Source organism: Staurois parvus, unplaced genomic scaffold (genome assembly GCF_062004578.1).
Source record: "Staurois parvus isolate SC_StPar_1 unplaced genomic scaffold, SC_StPar_1.0 ptg000898l, whole genome shotgun sequence".
Classification (NCBI taxonomy): Eukaryota; Metazoa; Chordata; class Amphibia; order Anura; family Ranidae; genus Staurois; species Staurois parvus.
Window position 1 is genome coordinate 1,285,537 of NW_028318694.1, and position 25,666 is coordinate 1,311,202.

General features: G+C 39.7%; 1 protein-coding gene across 2 annotated transcripts in view; it reads right to left on the bottom strand.

The window, feature by feature from the left end:
• LOC149442236 (homeobox protein Meis1) overlaps positions 1-18,994 on the bottom strand; it is a 192,235-nt gene extending 173,241 nt beyond the window's left edge. For both annotated transcript variants that reach the window (XM_089656326.1, XM_089656327.1), the window contains exons 1-6: positions 18,221-18,994; positions 14,678-14,904; positions 12,276-12,417; positions 11,862-11,912; positions 10,194-10,244; positions 7,149-7,295 (exon numbers count right to left, since the gene is read on the bottom strand). In XM_089656326.1, the coding sequence (XP_089512452.1) occupies positions 7,149-7,295; positions 10,194-10,244; positions 11,862-11,912; positions 12,276-12,417; positions 14,678-14,904; positions 18,221-18,232 (630 nt within the window). In that variant the 5' untranslated portion in view covers positions 18,233-18,994. The remainder of the gene's footprint in view (positions 1-7,148; positions 7,296-10,193; positions 10,245-11,861; positions 11,913-12,275; positions 12,418-14,677; positions 14,905-18,220) is intronic.
• Between the last annotated feature and the right edge of the window lie 6,672 nt (positions 18,995-25,666).

Genomic DNA, 25,666 nt, shown 5'->3' on the forward strand with positions numbered 1-25,666 from the left:
TAACAAGAAGACTTATAGGCAAAATGCATTAATCCATGGCAACCAATAAACTCTCATCTTTCATTCTTCTGGACTACGCCAGTTAGGGGCCCATTTAATAAGGTAGTGGAAGGAGCAGTGATGTACTTATACCTGTAATTACAAATCAGATTTTAGATTTTTATTTGCTGAAGGTAAAAAATCGAAAATCTGATTTGTAATTACAGGTAAAAGCACATCACTGCTCTTTCCACTACCTTATTAAATGGACCCCTAACTGGCGTAATCTGAAAAAAAGGGGTGCAAACGTGATTTGTAAAGTACAGTAACCCATAACAACCAATCAGTTTCTGTTTGCTGCACTCATATCAAAAGATTCATTCTGATAGGTTGGTTTGATTAATTGCAATTTGTACACCATTAATATCTTTTTCCTTAATCATATTAAATTCTCTGAAACCTCCACTAGAATGCAAACATATAGCAGTGGATTTGTTATTAATGGAACAATTCATTTAAAGTTACATTGTTACAAACTGCTTTACATAATGTGATGCATTGGGTTAAAATTATGCGTTTAGAAGCATTAGGATGGCTAGCCCATCACTAAGCTATATAGTAAGGCAGCAAAGACATACAAGAAATATATATCGTGCAATGTTGACAAGCTAAAGCCATGGTAAAGCTAACCATCCTATGTACTTATATCATTGACTTGTTGGAAGTCAGATATTCTTAGGCCAAAAAAAAAAATTAAATATAGCAAATTCTTTAAACTGCAAATTTTCAAAATCAGTTGAATTTTCTAATTGATGTTTAAAATATGTTATGCTTATGCTTGGTGGGTCGTTTCTCAAGAAAATAATGATTTCTTGGGAAAATGGGGTATAAATCTTCATTTTGGAGGCAATTAAAGCGCTGATTTCATTTGTGCCCCTGAGCTATTCTTGTAATTTGCTCAAATAGCTTTATGTGCCCAGCACTCCAGAGCTTTAAGAAACTCAATTTCTAGCTAGACTTGTTGGATTGCAATTTTGAACTCAGCAGCCACGACCTATGTTTCACTATGGGTTCCCTAGGATACAAAGCTGTATGTGTGAGTGTGACGTGAACAAGGCCTGATCAATGCTACGCATCACCTCTTTACATATGCCGGGGACAAAAAAGACTTGAACTTATCTCAGGAACAATAATTAAAAACAGACGTCTCAGATCGATTCATATTTATTCATATATTTGTGTAAGTGTTGCAGTGGGCATGCAGAACACAATGACTCGGTTTTCTATTTTTCCGTAAGACATACTTCTTCAAAACTTTTTCAAGTATTTCCACAGCATGGTCGGGAATCGGTATCTTGATAAAACGACCTTGTGATCTATGAGAAGCATCTGATCACACCACAAGTCAAAGTCGATATAAACCAGTTAACTCTATGGTACCTAGACTAGCCTGGAGTACTGGGATTTAAGTTGCTTCAACACAATTTACCTAAAAGGGATGAAAGCGTTGTGTCTGGCTGTGCATTGTGTAGCCAACATGGAATTCCCAGGAGCCTTTCTGATTACACCCTAAATGCTATCTGCAACACATTAATCAGGCCTATTTTTAAACTATGACTGACATGGCACCAGATTTTGTTGAACTAAACTAGTAACATCTCTGAACATTTGTGGCAAATCTGCAATAACATTGTAACAATCTTTCCAGCAAACGTCAATAACTGATCAGCACACATATACAACATTTCAGGCAGCAGCAATTCATGAGTACTTTAAAATAAAAAGTTAAAAACAATGCAAGCAAAGCGATGGTTGTCAATAGAAGATGCACATTTAACTCTTTTAAAGCAAGTTAGGCTCCTACAGTAAACAGAGTACATCTATCTCTTAGATTGTAAGCTCCCAGGATCAGGCCCTCCTAACCCTCTTGTATTGAACTGTATTGTTGCTGAATCATCTCCCGATATATTGTAAAGTACTGAGCAAACTGTTGGCACTATATAAATCCTGTATAATAATAATAATATTAATCTATGTTCTTACATTACCATGCTTGATAATAACAGAAGTCACACAACCGATATCAATGATTCAGGACAGAACTTTGCCTATTAGGTAACCACTTTATCCTCCGATACAAGTTTAGATATAACAACAGCATTATGAAAGCAATTGCCAGAACTCAGTAAGACGCCATATTAACTCATATTTCTTCAATATGCTCCAAACATTTAACATGTTTCTCGTCTTTATCATACTCCCCATTATCACAGCAAATAGTAACCAAGAAACTCAGCCTGTCTATTATTATCGAAAGTAGCCATTAAAATAACAGTCTGGGATCTCTTATCTAGAACTCGATAAAGGATAACCTCAGCACTTCAATGGTGGTAAAACTACAAATCCCATCATGCCTCTGCCTCTAAGCTCCATGCACGCTGGTAAAGTTAGCTGTGTAAAGTCATATTAAAAACCTGAGTTTTTCAGCGTTATTTAGCGTTTTTGCATTAGCGTTTTTGCACGTTTGTGATTTTTAGCGTTTTTTTAACAAAAACAATTTTTTTGTTTTTCTCAAAAAAAGTCCAAAAATGCCAGTTTGCAGAGTTTTTCCACATTTTTCTGTGTTTTTCAGCATTAGAGCATTATTACAGCTAAAAAACCTCTTCTAGAAACCCACTAGATCTGGGTTTTTTACTGCCAAAAAATGCTGATTACAGTCTATGTGTGCATGGACACATAGGATAACATGCTGGGGTGTTTACTGACTGTAGAAAAAAAATGCCAAAAGCCAAAACCAGCAGCTGTAAAAATGTCCAGTGTGCATGAAGACTTAAAGTCATGCCTGTGTTTGTCAGTCTTGCAATGTCTCCGGGGACTTGTCATTTCACAACAGCTGGACTGCCGAGGTCGCCTACCCCTGTTGTAAAACTCAAACAGTACAGCCAATAGATAACACAATGGGGCTCATTCACTAAAGAAGTTGAGGATCCTCAATAAAAATAAATTTATATATTTTATTTCAGGTACTTGTGTGAGTATTCACTGCATTTATCCAATCACTAAAAAACCCCTCCTGATTACTGTATATATCCTCAGATGCTTTTCGTATGACTAGATAAATAAATTCAATATTCACACAATTTTTTTCACTTCTTATTGGTTCACTTACCAAACAGTTACCAGACCACCAAATGTGTGTTTATTTCAGGCAGCCAATCACGTTTGTTGGAAATCCAACATTTTTAAATATCCCACTAACCTGATTGGTTGCTTGAATTCAACATGCATTTGTTAATCTGGGGTATTAAAACAATCTTCAGTTTAACAAAAAGATACATAGTGGGAGATTGACTAAAACTGGTGCAGCTGTGCATGGTAACCAATCAGCTTCTAACTTCAGCTTGTTCTGACGCTTGGACATTAAGGCTACATGTACACTGGGCATTAGCTGTGTAAAGTCGCATTAAAAACGCACGTTTTTCAGCAGTTTTTAGCATTAGCATTTAGCCGCGTTTGCCTTTTTTAGCATTTTTTGCACCAAAAAAAATACTATTTTTGCTCAAATAAATGCCCACAAATGCTGGTTTGACACGTTTTACTGTGTTTTTCAGTGTTAGAACGTTTTACAGCTAAAAAACTCCTCTAGAAACCCACTAGTTCTAGGCGGTTTTTTCCCCTGCCAAAAAATGCTGATTAAAGCCTATGTGTGCATGGACCAATAGGATAACATGCTGGGGAGTTTAATGGCTGTAGCAAAAAATGCCCAAAAACCAAAACCAGCCACTGTAAAAATGTCCAGTGTGCATGAGGACTAAATCCTGGAAGCTGATTGGTTTCTATGCAGAGCTGCACCATATTTTTCACTCTCCAGTCTTAGTAAATCTCCCCTTTGTTGTCCATTCTAAATTATCTGAATAACAGTTCCAAATCTAATCTTTACTTATATGTTTTAGCCTGACCAAACTGGCTGTTTTTAGCTGGGATTGTATTTTTTTCCTTTAATTAAATCACCCCCATTATCGGTATTTTAAAACCAGTATAAACTCTTGTCATTCATTGCCTTATATTCAAAAATACTAAAATATAAATATTCATTGTTTCACACAAAAAACAAGCCATTCTTTTTTACGTATTAAGTAGGGAAGGGTTAGAAGCCATGACAGCTTTTTATTGCTCTCTGTGTTCCCAACTGCAGAAGCATGGACTTTGTGACTTTCATAGAAGGAGATATGAAATCCAAAATGTTACAACTGTCACTAGAACAGAAGAGGAGAGGTACCTTTTCCAGTGCCAACTGTCTAAGAAGGAATAATGAGTTTCCTCTTACTTCCTCTTGTGTCTTCATGACAGGAACAAAACCCAAAAAACTGTGTGTATAACTATATATATATATATATATATATATATATATATATTCCTATGTATAGGATATAGGCTAAAGATTCCTTAAAATCTTTATAAAATGTTCCTAATCAAGGCCTTGTTGCTATATATGTGTGTATATATATATATATATATATATATATATATATATACACTGCGTTAAAGCATATCTCAACCTACAAAAATGTTATATATTGCAGCTTGTGAGTCCTCCACTGTGGTGGTTTCATTAGTTTTCAGTTTTCAGGCTAAGAATATTTTCAAAAAGTACAAAACAAACACTTGTTGATCCTACTAGAAATCAGGCATCCCTATTACCTCCTGTGCACTAGAGTGATATCTAAAACAATGTCACCAGCTTTCCCAGTGATCTGTGAACTACAAAACATCTCCCTCCTTTGAAACAAAGATGAAGGGGGTAGTATATATCAGGAAAGCAACCTAGGATGAGAACATTACTCCTTCCTAGACACAGTGTAATGTGTGAGCATTATCACGGGCAGGAAGTGTATTACTGGCAGGATCACAGATCAAAATTAAAGTAGAAGCCTGTTAAAAGAAAACCAATGCAGTCGCCACATCTTAAGGTGCATCATACATGTTTAGATTGCTTTAGATCAGTGGTCTCCAAATTGCTGCGTGGGGGGGGGGAGGGGGCGGATGAGGTCCTTTGCCTGCCTATAACCAGCCCTTGGGGCACTATTCCTCCCACTGACACCAACAATAAGGCACAATTCCTCCCAATGACACCAACAATGGGGCACTATTCCTCCCACTGACACCAACAATGGGGCACTACTCCTCTCACTGACACCAACAATGGGGCACTACTCCTCTCACTGACACCAACAATGGGGCACTACTCCTCTCACTGACACCAACAATGGGGCACAATTCCTCTCACTAACACCAACAATGAGGCACCATTACTCCCACTGACACCAACAATGCGGTACAATTCCTCCCACTGACAACAACAATGGGGTACAATTCCTGCCACCAACACCAACAAAAAGGCACCAGTACTCCAAATGGCACCAACAATAGGGCACAATTCCTCCCACTGACAGCAACAATGAGGCACTATTACTCCCAATGACACCAATAACGGGGCACAATTCCTCCCACTGACACCAACAATGAGGACATATTACTGCCAGCAACACCAACAATCAGGCACAATTCCTCCCACTGACAACAACAATCAACAATGAGGCACTATTGCTCCCAATGACACCAACAATGGGGCACAATTCCTCCCACTGACACCAACAATGGGTCACAATTTATCCCACTGACACCAATGACAGGGCATTATCCCCCCCCCCCCCCCCATACCAACGATGGAACACTATTCCTCCCACTAATACCTATGATGGAGCACTACTCCTTCTGCTGACACTGGTGCTGTTTACTCCCATTGACACCAGGGCATGTTCTGCTCTGACAGACCATCCCCCCAAGCCTGAAGAACAGAACACTAGCCCTTTGTTTAGAACATTTGGAGACTCCTACTTTAGATCCACCAACAACTATGAAGTACATCACCCTGCCTGATTGTATAAAAATGGATTGGGTAGTCTAGGTAGGTCCCCATATTACATAGTTTTGGTAGATCTAAAGTTAGTTGTTTGGTCAGATTGTAACATATGTGGTGGGCCTACGGGCTGACAAGATGCAATGAGGCTGATCTGATAAGAATGTAGAGTATATAAAGCACTGAGTAAATTGTTGGTTCTACAGGAAAAACAATAATAACAATAATAATAACAATATTAATTTGCTAATAGAATAGAGCATTTTCACTTTGCCTTAGACTAATGACCAGGTAGAAATATACTTTACAGAGAATATCCAATCATGTGTGGGAAAATAAAAGGGGGGGAATTTTTGCTTACACTATTGGATAAAAGAAACCAGCAAAGGGGAGATTTACTAAAAACTGTAGAGTGTAAAATCTGGTACAGCTGTGCATGGTAGCCAATCAATTTGCAGCATCAGCTTGTTCAATAAAACCTGGAAGCTGATTGGTTTGGATGCACCAGATTTGGTAAATCTCCCCCACACTCATTCACTAATCTAAGGGGGATTTCTCTTGTAAAGTGATTTTGTACATTAACCCCAGTATGGCCAGTATTTGTTTTTATATACAATGTAATCCTGATAGAGAGCCATAACCACCCACCCAGCAGGTTAGGATCTGAGTGTGAAATGAGCCCCCCTCCCCTCCCCCTTGTCTCTTTGAGGAGTCCCCTAGGGCCCCCCATACTGTCCTCCGGGGCCGGTCCCCTCAGCTCCCTCCATAGAGTACACAGGCCAGAATGCCATCACTGTCCCGGCCGGACACGGGACCCCCGGTGGGGAGGGAAGGGGCGCTTTGTGTACAATGTACACTGAGCTCTGAATGAGCCCGGCCAAGGCGGCTAATGAAGCGTACAACCCGGCCTTCATGTCGGTCCCTACACACAGCGCCGGGTCCGGAGAACCGCGGACCGCTCCGCATTGCGCCCCGCACCCCGCACTCGGCCGCTCTGCGCTCAGAGCTTCGCTTCTGATTGGCTATCGAGCCCAGCCAGGCTCCAATGACTGTCCGCACCGCACATCAGACACGCTGAGCATTCACCCACATCAATCAGGACACGTTGGCCGGTTGGGGCTTATTCACAGCTGCCAGTTCGAATCCCAAAGCCGGCCTGTTGGAAGCCGCTATTCACCAACACTCATCACATGACCCAAAAGAAATACAAAAGAAACCATAAACGATCGAGATCTGCCGATCGGCTTACCTGGTCTGTGAGGGTGGCCGATCTGGTCATGTCTTCGCTGTCCGACTTGGATCCCCCTTCCCTGTCCTCTATCACCAGGTCTATGGGCATCTTCCCTTTCAAACAGCTAATATACCGATGGCAGAAATTGTCGCAGAGTTCGTGTACCTGCTCCAGCCGACAGAGACACAAACAGAAAAAGAGGCAAAATAAATAAACAGTAAAAGCCGGCAGATGAGATCATAACCACCCCGAGATCGGGACAAGTGACAGCAGCAAACTGGACGGGTCGGGGCCGGCCAGTCCGACAACACCCTGCCACCATCCCCAGGAGACCCCAATAACTTTCCCCCCTTTTTCCTTTTTTTTTCAGCTAAAATAGAGATATCCTGGAAAATTGACACTGACAAGATGATTCACAAGCTACAACAAATTCAACACCCGTGTTAAATTCATCTGCTCCCGGGGCTGTGACCACGAGAGAGCTGACCTGCATGGGTGACATTTAAAGTAAACTATTTAATTTCATCTAGTTATATCATCACAGGGGCCGTGGAGGGGCAGCTCAAGGCTATGGAGGGGGAGGGGAAGGGGGGGGGGGGGCAGAGAAAAAAGAAAACAGCAAATACTTGGCTAGGATGACAGTGATGGGCTCTTTAAGACCTACAGCCTTAAAATGATATTAGAAGGGTTTTAGGGTGCAATCTACATTTATACATCAATGGGCAACCTTATCAACCGAAACCTTAACGTGAAACCAGAATCTCACACACACACATATAGACAAAATATTTGGCTATGCTAACAGCAATGGCCTCTTTAAAAGAGAATTTATTACTACAAGGATGCATCCTAAATATATAACAAATTGTTACTATACAAGGATGAGTATATATATATATACATGGTTCTGCAAGAATGCAGGATAGATAGATAGATAGATAGATAGATAGAGGTATAGATACGTATATACTGGCAAATGTTTGGCTATAGTAACATAGTATAGTGATTGGCTCTTTAGTACAGAAGCCTTAAATCCTCTCTGCAAGGGTGCAGTATATATATATATATATATATAAAGATATAGATATATCTATATACACACACACTGACAAATGTTGGGCTATGCACCCTAGATATAGAAAAAAATATCGTATACAAGGATTATATATATATATATATAAAATCTGGAGAGAGAGATTTGCACATGGTTGGCTATGCTAACAGTGATGAGCTCTTTAAAAGAGAAGAATATATATATATATATATATATATATACACACACACACACATTGCACACATTGACAAATGTTAGGCTGCACATCCTAGCTATAGAAAAAAAAATGGAATTATATACAGGGATTATATATATATAAAACATAATATAAATGTATAGAGAGATACATTTGCACGTTTGGCTATGCTAAGGTGTCCGTTTGTGAACCAGAGGTAATAGATCGCTGCTCAGTTCTCCGGCATTCTCGGAGAACAAAGTTCTCCTGTGAATGCAGTTTATGAAGCAGTTCTCCGAACGAAGGGAGAACGGTTTCCAAACGCTGGATAACGGTCTACAAACTGTGAAAAACGGCTCATTTTACTATAATCTCTCCAGATTATAGTAAAAGACCAGTTTACTAAGCAGAGGTAAATTATCTCTGCTTAGTTTTCGGTCCCTCTGATTCTCCAGCTCTGGGCTGGAGAATCTGGACGGAGAACACAGATCTCCAGAGAAGGGCTGACAGGATCTCCTGAGTGTTATAAACTGTGAATGACCAGAGAATAGCTGAGATCCGTTGAATCGCAGCTATTCTCTGGTTCACAAACGGACACCTAACAGTGATGAGCTCTTTAAAGAGAATTATTATATAATATTATGTATATACATATATATATATACACACACACACACTTTAGCAAATGCTGCTAGGCTATGTATCCTGACTATAGAAAAAAACTATAATTATACATGGATTATATATATATACATATATATACATTGGAAAATGCTTGGCTATGCTAACAGTGTCAATCTCTATAAAAGAGAAGCCTTAAGATGATTCTGCAAGGATACAGTAATGTATATATATATATATATATATATATATATATATATATATATATATATATATATAAACAAGCACATTGACTATGCTAACAGTGATCTCTTTAAGACAGAAGCCTAAATAATTCTGCAAGGATACAATATATAATAAGCACCTAGTCCAATACTCAGCTTTGTTGACAGTGATGGGCTCTTTAAGACGGAAGCCTAAAAACAATAGTATAAGAATGCAGCCTAAAGAAATATATGTGGAGAGCACACTGGCACATCCCCGGCAATGCTGACAGCAATGGGCTCTTTAAGCCTTAAAATGATACTACAAGGATACATCCTAAACCTAACAGCAGAAGTAAATAAGCAAAAGAGAATCTTTGAAAAAAAAAAAAGAAATCTAAAGCATTGGATTCAGGAGCTTTACAGTGCTTTAATATTTAAACCCGAACAGAAACTGAATAAATAAAACGAAAAAAAAAAGTCTCCAAGCTTCGCATACAACTTTTATGGCTGGCATCAAACTGCAATACCCTTTATTGCTCAAATGCAAAACAGCTAGTAAAATCACATTATCATCCTTCTCCCTTCAGCATTCAGGAATAGTCCCAGAGTGGAGAAGCTGATAAAACCAGCTTTGCTTTGTCTCTGGAAAAAAAAAACTCGCAGCAACATCCTGAATCTCACCCCTCCACTTTTTAAGCTTTATTTTATTTTTTATGTCTCGAAAACCCCCATCTAGCGCTCCGAAATGTTTGGCTGCCTTCAAATGCGGATAAATGGCTGGAGACAGCACAGAATGCGCAAAAGCCAGAGGAAGGTATTAAAAGGAACACGAGGCCTGGGCTGTTTGTGATCCTGGTTCTAGTAGCTGAAATCGCAATTAAACTGAGAAGAGCAATGGATTCCGTGATTGGTCTTGACACTAATTACACAGAACCAGAAATAAAGACATTTATGCAAATTCACTATTAGCTGGAGCTTGTTACTCCCATCTCTGCAGCTTGCATTACCTTTTCTAACTCCAGCAGATGAAATCGTAATACTTGGATAGCTTGGATCATCTGGTGGGGAAACAAAAGCATAAATAAAATACTAATAAAAGTGTAGACAACAAAACAAGGCATACTGCAGTACAAATGCCTTGGAAAAAAAAGAAAGATAGAAAGAAAAGAAGCAAGTCTGGATAGTTTATATCATCTGGGGGGGGGGGGGGGAGGGGGGGTAAATAAAGTTCTAATAGAGGTGCAAACAATAGAAGAAGGAATGTTGCAGTAAAATTGAGAAAAGAGAGAAAAGAAAGAAAACTTTAATAGTTTGGATGGGGGGGGCATAAATGAAGTTCTAATAAAAGTGCAAACAATTGAAGAAGAAATGCATCATTAGAAAGAACGAGAGAGAGAGAAAGAAAGAAAGAAAGAAAGAAAGAAAGAAAGAAAGAAAGAAGGAAAGAAAGAAAGAAAGAAAGAAAGAAAGAAAGAAAGAAAGAAAGAAAGAAAGAAAGAAAGAAAAAGAAAGAGAGAAAGAAAGAGAGAGAGCAAGAAAGAAAGCTTGGATAGTTTGGATCACCTGGGGGATGGGGAGCATAAGTAAAGTTCTAGGTGCAAACAATAGAAGAAGGAATGCTGCAGTAAAATTGTGAAAAGAAAGAAAAAGTGAAGGAAAGAGAAAGAGAAAAAAGAAAGAGAGAGAAAGAGAAAAAAGAAAGAGAGAGAAAGAGAAAAAAGAAAGAGAGAGAAAGAGAAAAGAAAGAAAGGAGAGAAAGAAAGAAAGAAAGAAAGAAAGAAAGAAAGAAAGAAAGAAAGAAAGAAAGAAAGAAAGAAAGAAAGAAAGAAAGAAAGAAAGAAAGAAAGAAAGAAAGAAAGAAAGAAAGAAAGAAAGCTTGGATAGTTTGGATCACCTGGAGGGGCATAAATAAAGTTCTAGGTGCAAACAACAGAATAAAGAATGCTGCAGTAAAATTTTGAAAAGAAAGAAAGAGAGAGAAGGAGAAAAAAAAGAAAGAGAAAAAAGAAAGAAAGAAAGAAAGCTTGGATAGTTTGGATCACCTGGGGGGAAGAGCATAAATAAAGTTCTAATAGAGGTGCAAACAATAGAAGAAGAAAAGGTGCTGCACATTTTTTTTTTTTAAAAAGTAAGAGAAAAAAAGAAAGCAAGAAAGAAAGAAAGCAAGAAAGAAAGAATTTTCAGCACACGTTTCCCTAACAATGTATTTGGCTCTGCTAATGTGACTGATACAAAATCAGCAGAACACAATCCAGACTCTTTCAATATCAAGTGAGTTCAAATATAAATCCAGTGCAGCAAATGGTGTAGGATTTCTGGCTATCTTTTTTATGCCTTTCCATTGAAATCCCCAAATAGTGGGGGGCTTTTGATGTGTTTTCAATCTGTTTGTCTACAACTCTTGGGGGGGATGTGATAGCAGAGAGAGAAACACTAAAGGATTTGACAACCCTAAATAAACCAAGAAGCTGATTACTACAGTCACTTAGTGGGTGTCATAAAAAAAGGCCATCTCATTTACTAAGAAGCGCAGAGCTCCCTTCTGATCACTGTGTAATTTACTTAGACCAAATTGTTACACTGTATTACTTGTAATTAAGAGCTCTGTGCCAACTAAACAAGCAAGTAACACGACATAGAAGAAGAAAAAAAAAAAGGATTTTGTCACTTCTTACCAAATTGTCCAATTCCGGGTTTGAGGAAAACAGGGGTTTTTCTGCACGAATCTGAAGCCACATAAAGGGGAAGGGGTGGGGGGTAAAAAAAAAAGAGTTTGAGTCCCACTGAACAAAACAGCAGCAGATCTAAGCAGCACCAGGCTGGTGTATGAGAAGTATATAATACTAGTGTGTCTAATAGACTGACATTCCATCTGTCAGGGTGTCTATTTTCCCCTCCGATTAGGTAGGACATTAATAATAATCCCAGATCATCTACAAAGCGTTGCTCAATAACTGTGGAGGGGATCAATAAGGCATCCTGGGTTCTGACGGGTCAGGACAAAGTTTATGTGTGTGTGATCTTTATTATAATGGTGTGTGTGCTTGCTTGGTGGTAGTGTAGCTTGCATCTTGCATTGTTTGGCTGACCTGTTTGGCGAACACTGCAATGTCTTCATTGAAAGACTCAGAGGAGCACACATCACCGCCTGCTACTCCAGGTTCTCGGGGGGTACAAGTAGCTAGTTCACATTTTTCAAAAATCAGTGCTAACAGAGGGAACAGGGGGTGTCTGCAAGAGAAGCACAGCAATCAACAAAAATAACACACATTAAAAAAAATAAATAAATAAAACAAGGACTAGCTGTACAACAAGCTAAAGGGCTGTCTGTGAAAAAAAAAAAGAAAAAGAAAAAAAAAAAGCCACATGATCAAGAGGACAGATGCCCCCTGCCCCTCCCAGCTCAATGCTGCTCTCACCAGGGCAAAACACCAGAGGCCCTGGGCAAAGACAATCAGCACACACAAGACACAGACCAGCCTAGCACTCCAATGCAATTAGCCTTCGCTCTCTTTCACTATTCAAGGCATAAATAAACCATAGTAGAAAAAAAGACTGGGAGATCTCAGGCTCAAATGCACGGATGGGGATTTTAAATGATACGATAAAGCAGCTAAATCTACTCCTTAAAATATATATATAGAGAGAAACAGCCTAATGATTTTAGAATCCTTCCAGTAATCAGTAGGTAGGCAATCAGTTAATAAATCTTTACCTAAAGGGCAGACGAGAATTTGGATTGCAATATTACATTCTTCAAAAAAAAAAAAGTTAAACTACTGAATTTTATGTCACCTCATTTAGCACACGCCATAATGCCTTTTTCTATGAAAACGGAGCTAAGTCTTTTAATATTTTAATGCGGCTAAATCAGGTACTCTGAGAAGGAGGACAGGGAATTCCATTAACCTTCTAACTCAATTAAAAGTGTTTAAAGTAATTTATTCCATTTCCTGCGTAAACTGCAGGCTGCCTCTATGGAGCTAAGGGGTGGGAGAGGAGAGGGTTTTGGGCAAGTGGGGGGCTGAGATGGGCTAGCATTGCCCTGCAAACTATGCGTTTAAATAAACTCCATGGCTACAAAAGATTAGGAGTCGTAAGCGACAAATTAGGGAGATTACACGTGTTTTCACATTAACCAGAGCGTGTTGTTTTAATTTATTTAAGCCCTTTCAAGACATCTATAGCAAAAAAAATAGAGCTACTCTAGCACAACAATGCCGTGTCTATTTAGGAGACAAGAACGATTTAAAAAATACAAAAAAATTAAATGAGCAAAGCCCTTGTCATAGGCAGGCATGCATGTGAACATATATAGGCTCTTCAAACACTTACACGTTATGTAGCTTGTGTGCTTGCATGAGGAAAGCTATTTTTATTATTTTCATTTAATGTGTCATATATGTGTATACATATATTTTTTAAATTGTATTTATGATATATATTATACATTTTATTTCTGTATAATATATATTTTTCTCATTTATGTAATATATATATACAATTTAACATATACGTGTATACTTTTTTATCTTAGTTTTTATTTATGATGTGTATATATATAATCATATATATATTATTTCCATTTGTGTATAATATATGTGTATACATATTTTATTTTCATTTATGTAATGTATATTTAATTTTTAAAAATTGTCAGTTATGTGTAATATATGTGTATACATATATTTTTTATTTTATTTTTTAATTTTGTAATTTTCTTTATTATTTTCATTTATGCATGATATATATGTATACTTTTTTTAATTTATGTATATATATATATATATATATATATATATATATAAAATTTTCTTTTATGTATACTGTATGTGTATACATATATATTATTTATTTTATTTTTTAATTTTGTAATTTATTTTTATTATTTTCATTTATTCATAATATATATGTGTACATATTATTTGTGTGTGTGTATATATATACATATATATATATATATATATATATATATATATACACACACAATTTTTAATATATATATATATATATATTTAATTTCATAATCTATCTTTTATTCTTTCTATATATATACTATTACATACACACAGCACACATACAACACGCCTATATTGCAGAATGCATCCATAAATACACTTTTCTTGGCAATATAGCCCCATATTCAGTACTGCCAAATGGTTAACTACCCCCATCATTATAGCTAATTCTGTTAAAAATAATAATTAAGGTTCATTATTATTTTTATACTTATTTTAACGTTTATCTTCTACCTAGACTAAAAAAAACCGAATAGTAATAATTGTGGAGACATCTAACAAAATAGACATGCACGCAGTCAGTTTGTGATATTTAATTTGCACTTCCATTGAACTCCTTGTAAATGAACTCCTAAGTTGCCATCAGAGCAATGATCGTGAGATCCAGGTCTGATGGTTGGCAGTACAGACAGTAGAAGTTTGGTGAAGTTTGCAGCAGTGTGGTTGCAGAATGTGATGCCAGCAGTACCTACCCATAAATGGAATCTTTATCTCTCTTCAGAGCGTCATTGACTGAAGAGCCCATGCTGGGGGGCATAGCGTTGGTGTGGGCCGTGTGCGGGTATTGGTGGGAGTGCAGAGGTGGACCGTGGTTCAGATGGTGAACGGGCTGCATGGATCGAGCAGCATGGGGATCCCCATACATGGAACTAGGTATCCCTACTCCATCCATCCCACCGTAATGGGGCAAGTCGTCGTACTGTATGGTAGACAGAAAAAACACGATCAGCAAGCCAGGAGACAACTGAGGAGCAAGGCAGGGCAAATGGCGAGGCCTCCAGCTGACTTCATCCCCTCCAAGGAGCGGCTTCCATTATGGTGGCTCTCAGGATCTTTTCACTTTCTCCAGCCCCGTCTTGGAGGATTAGCATTTGATTTCATTAGAGATCCCCCTAGACTGTTCACAGGGAAGACCAATGAAAATCACAACAACTGACACTGTCTCATGGCTAACAGTTGGCAAAGCTGGAGATGAAGCTTACAAGGGGCTTGACCATTCAACACTCCTGTGCCAAAATGTTCCCACTGGGCCAACTGGGCCAAGGGTAGAACTAAAGTGACCAGGAGGAGTGTGAGCATGGAGAGAAAGTGGGCACACTGCAAACCCTAGCACATGGGATGGATCCAGAAATCTCTGGATGTACATGTACCCCATAGGGAGAGGTCTGTAGACATCACATGTACCCCTTACAATTGTATACATGTACGCCTGTGTGTGTAGCCAAACTATACAGAACTTAGCCAATGTGATTAAAAAAAATCTCTGGATGTACATGTACCCCACACAATTGCATACATGTACGCCTGGGTGTGTGTGTGTAGCCAAACTATACAGAACTTAGCCAATGTGATTAAAAAAAATGTCTGGATATACATGTACCCCACATGTATATCCATGCAATTTTACACATTGTCATTTATTCCTATGTGTGCAACTAAAATATACAAACCAAAGCATAACCAATGTGATTAAAATATGTCTCTGCATATGGAGAAGTCTGAATACATCACACCCATGTACCCCATACAGTTGTATACATTTATACGTGTCTGTAACTAAATTGTATAAACTACAAAACGTAGCAAATGTGGTTAAAAGTGTTACTATGTATATATATACCCCATTGGGAGAGGTTGGTGTACATCACATGTACACCATACAATTTTATACATTTTATATGTGTGTGTGTGTTTGTAACTAAACTATACAAACTACAAAACTTAGCCAATGTGATTAGAAAATGTTAGTATGCATATGCACCCTATAGAGATAGGTTATATATATATATTGCATGTACCCACAATTTTACACAGATATACCTACATTAGTGTATGTGTGAGTGGGCATGGAACTTAACTACACAAACTGCAAAACCTACCAAATGTGATTAAACATTGTTTGTATGCATGTGTGCCCTATAAATAGTTGTGTACACAATGCATGTACTCCATGCACACATATACCTATATTTGTGTATAAGTGTGTATTGTATGTGTTCCTCTCTATACAATTATTTATATATATATATATATATATATATATATATATATATATACACACTAGTATACAAACATACAGAACATGTGTAAGAGTGTATAAATAAAAAATAAATTAATGATGGAAAACACATGCATACATTGTATTTGTGAATATATATATATATATATATATATATATGTATATATATATATACACACATAAATAAATATTTGTATACAAGAGAGAGGAGTGAGAAACTGAATAAGTGGTTGTTCTTGTATATATGTGTTTGTATAAATATATAGGTTCTCTAAAAAAAATAGATAAAAAATATATATATATATTTATTTTTTTAGAGATAGATAGATAGATAGATAGATAGATAATGTAACACAAACACTATCTGTGCCCACACAACTTCTACACGTGTGTGTACATGACAGTCTAAACTTTTGAACGTTCCTGCTCTTAGCTCAATCATTATAAAGCATTGCCACTTTAAATTTATTCAATAAATATTTTTATTATAATGATGATATGATAAGTTGGGCACCCTGACACATCCTGTGTACACTACAGTTGTCATTCCTTGTGATCATTCATATACATTAGTAATGACAAATATACAGCGTTCCAATGGGGAGAAATGAGTGATCAGTGGATGTGGATATTAGTAAATAGTAATGTATGGCGGTGACACCTGGCTGGAAATGAAGTGTCAGCGAGACCCCAGCTTTCTGTTCCAGACAGCCCAGTGGTTGAGCTCCCCCATTATGCAAAGTTTAATGGCTTTTAATCAATGGAACGCTCCTGATAATATGCACATATTAACAATAAATGGCAGTAATTAAGATTACTTGTCTAGGTGGAATAGAGCTTCTTTGAAATGACAGATCGGAGAGAGATTAGATCTGACTTCCCATTAACACTCAGGATGGATCCACAAACACATAGACAAGTCGGATTGTTTGCTGGCTGCTCGCTGTCAACAGTAAACACTTTAACAATGCTGTTTGGACAACACATACATTTCAGTGTGTATATGGAGAGCTCTGGGCTTCCAGGGATAAGTCAGCATTGGAAATGTGTCTCCCAACTTGTCGACTGGGAAAAAGTTCCTGATGTTTAGGAACTGTATATAGGAGGAATGTGTATGCAATGTGTGATAGATCCTGTAATACACAGATATATATATACATATATATATATATATATATATATATATATATATGGACTGTGTACACATGCAATGTATGATAGACCCTGAAAAGTATATAGGAGGACTGTGTATACCTGCTATATATATATATATATATATATATATACATATACATATACTGTGTGTGCATGCAATAGAGAGTCCCTGCAAAGTGTGTTTTGGTGTGTATATATATAGATATATATATATATATATATATAAACTTTATTGGCCAATTGGCCAAGTATGTACAAGTGATTTATCTTTAAACTGTGTGTGTATATATATATATAAAAGTACATCTACCCTTCCCTAGTTCTATACTCCCATGCATTAAACATGAACTGCCATATGACCCTTAAGCACTTTTGTTACCCAAAGACATATAGCAGCCTACTGTATCCATATCTTGTTATGTTGTATGTTTGAACTGAACCTCAAAATAAATATATGCTTGCAAAAAAAACACAAAAACAAAGAAAATGTGTGTGTGTGGTTTATATATCTATCTATCACAATCAGCTTTATTGGCCAAGTATATACAGACATAAAGGGTAAAAATAGCTCACAGTGTGTGTGTGTATATATATTATATATATATATATGCTTTATTGGTTAAGTATGTACAGTCATACAAGTGATCTGTTTTCAGTTTAAAATATATGAGTGTATATATGTATGCAATATGTATATAATGGCCTATATGCTCCTGTAAAATGGAAAAAAAAAGAAAAGTGAAGAGATCTTCCATGGCAATGTTGTTGAGCCTCTACCCCCCAGCCACGTTTCAATCACACAGATGAAAAGTTGGAGAAATGTTTCAGGCACAGCACCTACCCTTTGAGCCATCGGCCTTCCTAACTCCTTCCTACTTCACTTTGAAATATATCCTATTTAAGGCCAGTGTGGATGAGAATCAATGACGCCACTCCAGGGAAAAAAAAAAAGAAAAAAAGTAAAAAAAAAAAAAAAAAAAAAAGAAAAAGTCGAAATTAAATCCCTCTTTAAAGTTTCCAGTGTCTTGAGAATTTCAACCAAATCTTCAGCTTCTTGGAGCTCCTTGAAAGAGCCAAATAATTCAGCATGGAACTCTTTCCAAAGACCCAGGGTGGTGGTGGTGGAAGAATTTTTTTTTTTACCCCCCCCTTTTCCTTTTTTTTTTTTAAATGAGTTTTTAAAAGTCGCCCTGGAAGGCAGCGAGCAGCGAAAGTCTCATGGCTCTGTGCCACTTCAGCTGTCAATCATAGGCGAAGCTTGTCAGAAGGTACTGAATGAATGATGATGATCCGGCGGGCGAGGTGCTCCGGTCAGAAGCCCTGAAAATAGTGTCCAGATGCAGAATGCAGAAGGCTGAGCGGCGGCGGCGGCAGGAGGAGCAGCTCCTTCTCCTTCTCCCTTCAGCGTGCTCCTGTGTTTTCTCCTCTAGCTCTCTCTCTCTCCCTCTGTGTGGATGTGGAGATGGAGAGAGGGGGAGAGAGAGAAAACGTCTGAGTTCGCCTTAAAGAAGCCCCGATCGATGCTGCTCGCTCCCAGCCCCGCCGCGCGTGTGATGTGTGAGCTGCACAGGCGGAGAGCTGGGTTTGGACCAGAATGCTGGAACCCGGAAGTAGTGGTGGCCATAACAGGTCGCGTCTTACACAATGCAATGGGCTGCATCGACTGGCTCATGTGGAGAGGGAGGGGAGGGGGGGAGGAGGGGGAGGACATCCCAGACAGGAGAAGCATACATTACTCCAACTAAAAATAAAAAATAAAAGAGCAGCTCTCCCCTCCTGCAGCAGGTTATGGCTTCTCCCTGTCTGCAGATCACTTTAAACCCTTCATTTCTACTTTATTACAACTTGGTACAATGCCCTCCCCCCCTTCCTCCCCTCCCCCTCTTCCCTGGCCCGTCACTGTGGACACCACACTCTATGGACTGGCACTCTGTCATTCATTCCAGGCGGCACTGAGGAGGATGAAGTACAGAGAAGTTCATTCAGCCGCTGCGCAGAGAACCCCCCTCCTCCTGGCGCACAGTGAGCTAGCCCAAATCTCAGTAGGCAGCAGTAGAGAAGCTCCCGACCAATGGGCGGCCGGCGTGGCGGAGGCGGCTTTGCATTGGTCGGAGGGAGAATCAATTATCAAATAATCGATCAGCGGGGCGCGCTGGGGGCTCTGCGGGGAGTTGGCGAGACTTCAGCGGGGGAGAGTTTTCTTCCTCCTCTGGAAGCCCAGCATCCCCATCAGCGGCGGGAGGAGGATGTGTCCGCGCAGTGCTAGTGCCATCGTCCCCGCTCATCCCCGCTACACATGCCGGTCATCATCCCAACTACACACCCCGGGCATGCCGGTCATCGTCCCCGCTCATCCCCGCTACACATGCGGGTCATCATCCCAGCTACACACCCCGGGCATGCCGGTCATCGTCCCCGCTACACACCCGGACATGCCGGTCATCGTCCCCGCTACACACCCGGACATGCCGGTCATCGTCCCCGCTACACAGCCCGGTATTCTTCCCGCTACACAGCCCGGCCATGCCGGTCATCAACCCCCCTACACAGCCCGGACATGCCGGTCATTGTCCCTCCTACACAGCCCGGACAAGCCGGTCATCGTCCCCCTTACACAGCCCGTATATGCCGGTCATCATCCCCGCTACACAGCCCGGTATTCTTCCCGCTACACACCCCGGACATGCCGGTCATCATCCCCCCTACACACCTTTGACATGCCGGACATCATCCCCCCTACACACCCCGGACATGCCGGTCATTGTACCCGCTACACAGCCCGGCCATGCCTGTCATCATCCCCCCCTACACACCCCGGACATGCCGGTCATCATCCCCCCTACACACCCCGGACATGCCGGTCATCATCCCCCCTACACGGCCCGGACATGCCGGTCATCATCCCCCCTACAGGGCCCGGACATGCCAGTCATCGTCCCCCCAACAATCAGGGGGTTCACCTTCCCACCCTGTCATCTGTATGCCTGGGACTTCTCATGGGGTTTGGATCAGAACCATAGAACCCCCCGGCCTGCCTTACCCGTGTCCCGGGGAGCCCGCACTTCCCACCCCCCAGGAAGGAGCTGTCATCAACAGGGGAGGCAGCAACCTTGCCAGCAGGGAAGGGGTTACATTGAAAGTCACTTTTCTCCTTTGTTTTCGTTTTGGATGAAGTGTAGATGGGTCAGATCCCATTTTATTGGAATTGTTGTCACCACAACAGGAACAAGGTGTTTATCATCCAATGGGGGTCACTTGTTCCATTGACAGCTGCAGAGATCTCTCCTTCCCTGCTTTCTCAATGGGGTCGATAGGCTGCTCACTGTGCAAGGGAAGTTTCCCTGAGATTAGTGAATGAGGTGACTTCTGCTGACTTCCAATCATGTGCAAGAAAAAAGACTGGGGGGATTTACTAAGGGCTAGTTCACACTAGATGCAGTCCAGTGCGTTTTTTTTCTGCCTCAAAAATGCATGCACAGTGTTTTCCATGTATTCCAATGGCCCTAGTTCACACCAGTGCAGTTTCCCAAACAGAAAAAAAGGAAGAACATGCTGCATTTTTTCTGCACAGAACCATATTGGAACATAGCAAACTGCATCAAACCTGCACCGAAACGGAGTGTGGTGTGAACTGTAAGCAAAAACGTATTTGGAATGAATCCGGAGTGCGTTTTTGTAGTGTGAACTGGCCCTAAAACTGGCGCTCTCAGAATCTGGTGCAGTTGTGGCAGCCAATCAGCTTGTAAGGCTTCCCATACATTTACAGTATATAGGTTTACCAAAACCGTATAAGTCTAGGTTCACACCTATGCGTTTTCCGTTGCGTTTTGCAGAAGCGCACAGCAGTCCATTTAACATGATTTCCTGAGATACGTTCACATTTCCAAGTTTTCACCCGGTGCATTTTTTGGAAAGGGTCAGGGACTTCTTTAAATGCAAAACATTGAGTTTTTGGTTCTATAGACTTCAATGGAGACTCTGCAGAAATGCATGTAGTGTGTTTTTGATGCGTTTTATTCTGCCCAGCAACAAGCTGAAAAAAAAAGCAAAACGCAAAAAAAATGTGTCAAACACGCAAACTGCATAGGTGTAAACCTAACCTAAAGCTAGCTTCACACCTATGCAGTTTGCGTTTGGTCAGTTTCTGCAGTGCTTTTTGTGGAGCGTTTTTTGATGCATTTTGCAGGGCAGGGGGTTCCAACTTGTTGCTGGGCAGATAAAACTGCAAAACGCATCAAAAATGCATACAAAATGCACTACTTGTTTTTTCATCTTCTCTATTGAGGTCTATAGGACCAAAAATGCAACGTTTTGTGTTTAAAAAAGTCCCTGACTCTTTCAAAAAAACGCACCGGGTGAAAACGTGGAGATGTGAACCTGTCCCATAGGAAATCATGTTAAATGGACTACTGTGCGTTTCTGCAAAACGCAATGGAAAACGCATAGGTGTGAACCTAGGATAATAGGAGGTCAACTTGAATACCTTCAATTTGTATGCCATCAGGCAGGCCCTTACACTACATAGTTGAAGGTAAATCTAAAGGAAATTGATTTAGAAAATTGCATAATGTATGGCCAGCTTGTTCAATTAGGCTTTGACAACAAATCCTGGAAGCTGGTTGGTTTCTATGCAGAGCTGCAGCAGATTTTTCACTCTCTTGTTTCAGTAAATTAACTCCCATACTAAAACTGGAGAGAGCAAAATCTGGTGCAGCTGTACATGGTAGCCAATCAGATGTTACCTTCAGCTTGTTCAATTAGGCTTTAGCAATAAAAGCTGGAATCTGATTGGTTTCTATGCAGAGCTGCACCAGATTTTGCACTCTCCAGTTTTAGTAAATAACCCCCATTGCGTGTTTTTTTATTTTCTTTGCAAAGTGAAAATTCACCAAATTCATGAAGATAAGGGAAATTTCCACTGCAAAGTGAACAGCCTGTTTTCCTTTACTAAATCCACCCCTATAGGTATAGAAGTGACACTGGTCCTAAAGAGGACACAGGGCACAACCCTTCCCTACTCTATAACAAAGTTCTGGCTTTAGATAGATTTTAAAGGGGTTTGTTAATAAAGGTTTTCACCCAAGATTCACACATTTTCAAATTAAATAGTATGTGAAAACGATGTGAAAGTTGTGCAACTCTTGGGTGAAAACAATGATGAAGTTAGATGTCTTGTAGGAAAGATTGTGACTTTCCCTTAGTGTGTGAAGTAGTTATGTTTTTAATTCTCTTTCTCCTAAAGATGTTGTCACTAGAACAGGAACAAGGGTGAAATCTTCCAATGGGGTCACTTGTTCCAGTGACAAGTGGAAGAGATTTCATCTCAGTACCTGTTGTGTCTATGAGTGATGTGACAGTAATTGTCCCCAATAGGAGGGGGGGGGGGGATTCGTTTTTTTTAAACCTTTCTACTCTGTTAGAAAGTCTGAGCTTTAGATAGACTTTAAAATGTCCATTAATAAATGTTTTCACTATGGTGTCCTTTTATGACACAAAGAATAGCTGCGATTCAACAGATCTCAGCTATTCTCTGGTCATTCACAGTTTATAACACTTAGGAGATCCTGTCAGCCCTTCTCTGGAGATCTGTGTTCTCCGTCCAGATTCTCCAGCCCAGAGCTGGAGAGTCAGAGGGACCAAAAACTAAGCAGAGATAATTTACCTCTGCTTAGTAAACTGGTCTTTTACTATAATCTGGAGAGATTATAGTAAAATGAGCCGTTTTTCAGAGTTTGTAGACCGTTATCCAGCGTTTGGAAGCCGTTCTCCCTTCGTTCGGAGAACTGCTTCATAAACTGCATTCACAGGAGAACTTTGTTCTCCGAGAATGCCGGAGAACTGAGCAGCGATCTATTACCTCTGGTTCACAAACGGACACCTATGTACACATTTTCTAATCTTAGGGGAGAAATGTGTAAATCGTGAATCTTGGATGAATAAATGAAATTCTAAGGAGGATATTTACTAAAACTGGAGCACTCAGAATCTGGTACAGCTGTGCATGGTAGCCAATCAGCTTCTCACTTCAGCTTGTTCTGTTAGGCTTTGACAATACAACCCAAAAGCTGATTGGTTTCTAAGCAGAGCTGCACCAGTTTTTGCACTCTTAATTTGTAGTAAATACCTTCCTAGGGGGCTTAGATGACTAGGTAGAGCAGACCCTGATTTACCCTCAGTATATGAAGTAGGAAGTTAGGTTTTTGCTCTATATCCGAAATTGTTGTCACTAAAATGGGGTAGGAGGGAAATCTCCCTATGGTGTCACTTGTTCTTTTGACAACTGGGGAGATTTCCTCTCGATCCCTGTTGTGCATATGGGTGTAGAAGTGAATTTAGTTGTCCCCAATTGGACCCAGAACTACAAATGACATAGGGGTTAACCCTTTCTACTTTCAATCCCTGTTGTGCATATGGGTGTAGAAGTGGCTTTAATTGTCCCCAATGGGACACAGAACTTCTAATGACATAGGGGTTAACCCTTTCTACTTTCAATCCCTGTGCATATGGGTGTAGAAGTGACTTTAATGGTCCCTAATTGGACCCAGAACTTCAAATGACATAGGGGTTAACCCTTTCTACTGTCAATCCTTGTGCATATGGGTGCAGAAGTGACTTTAATTGTCCCCAATAGGACCCAGAACTACAAATGAAATGGGGGTTAGCCCTTTCTACTTTCAACCCCTGTGCATATTGGTGTAGAAGTGACTTTAATGGTCCCCAATAGGACACAGAAATTCAAATGACATAGGAGTTAACCCTTTCTACTCTCAATCCTTGTGCATATGGGTGTAGAAGAGACTTGAATTTTCATTAATAGGACACAGGACTAACAATGACATATGGATTAACTTTTTCTACTCTATAGAAAAAAAGTTTTTGCTTCAGATATACATTCAGGGGTCTATTTATGCACATATTTTATAATTAAACTGTATGTGAAAAATAATTGAATCTTGGGTGAATAAACAATACTGATGGTCTTAGATGACCAGGTAGAGAAGGCTGTGAATTCCCCTAAGTATATAGAGTAGGCAGTAGATCACAATGGAGAATTCTGTCACCTTTCACAGGGGCCCCCATGGATCAGTCCCTATGACCATGTCAAAGGCGAATATCAGCCCTTCTCCTAGAAGTGGTCAGGCGATCTGTGGCATCTGGCTGATGCAAATATCAACAGGCGGCCCATTCAGGGTAAACTCAGTGTATATAGCTAACAATGGGACTTAAGAGGTCATGACATTGTCGAACTATAGGCAGCCTGCTGTACACGGAGGGGCACTTGTAGGATTTGTAGGAAGACCAAACTATCCAGAGACAGAGGTGGGATGGAGCCTTGGAGCGGTCAGCGATGGGCAGAACAGTAGCGAACGGTATTTGTCCAAAGCTAATGCAGGATAAAGAGTTTTACAACTGGCAAACAGTTTAGTCTCAGGCTTAGCTAGACTCGCAGTCCTGACACTCTGCTCTAATATATGGACCATAAAAGCAGCTAACTAGGCAGCCATTCATCATTTGCTAAGCGTGACAAGTAAAGAAAACCACAAACTACACAAAATCAAAAAAAGGAAGAAAAAAAAGAAAAACTTTGAAAAGTTTTCAAACATTGCATGCGTTTTCCCTTCTTGTTAACTTTCTTTTCTTTCTTTCTTTCTTTCTTTCTTTCTTTCTTTCTTTCTTTCTTTCTTTCTTTCTTTCTTTCTTTCTTTCTTTCTTTTTCTTTCTTTCTCGCTTTCTCTTTCTTTCTTTCTTTCTTTCTTTCTCAAAGGTGGTTATGACAAATAAAACAAAAATACAAATTATTAAAAAAAAAATAATTATGTAAAAGAGAAAAAACAAACCAGCAAATAATTGTTACAGCTTCCCCATCATCAGACGTATATAAAGTGATCAGAAGCAGCATCTAGATAAAGCCAACGTGCCCACAGTCTATCAGTGATCCTGAATATGACTCCAACTGCCATTAGTGAGTTGGGAAGTACTTATCTCAATATCCTCGATGAGAAAGTCCAAGAAAAAGGAAGGTAAGTGGAAAGGGGAAGAAAACAAAAGAAGATAGTGAAAATAAAAGCAGATACGTGAGTGTAATTGACAGATAAAGCAGGAATGTGTGTGATAAGGAGAGCTGGGAGGGCACTCAGGGCTCCATTGGACACCAGGAGGAAGTGGACTTTTTGTTGTGTGTTTTGTGTGTGTTGAGACACTGCGACAGATCAGCGGCAGACTGGGAGAAGGAATGAGGAGCCCTGGTGGACTGTGCTGGCCTGGACTCTGCTGGGGGATTGTTTAC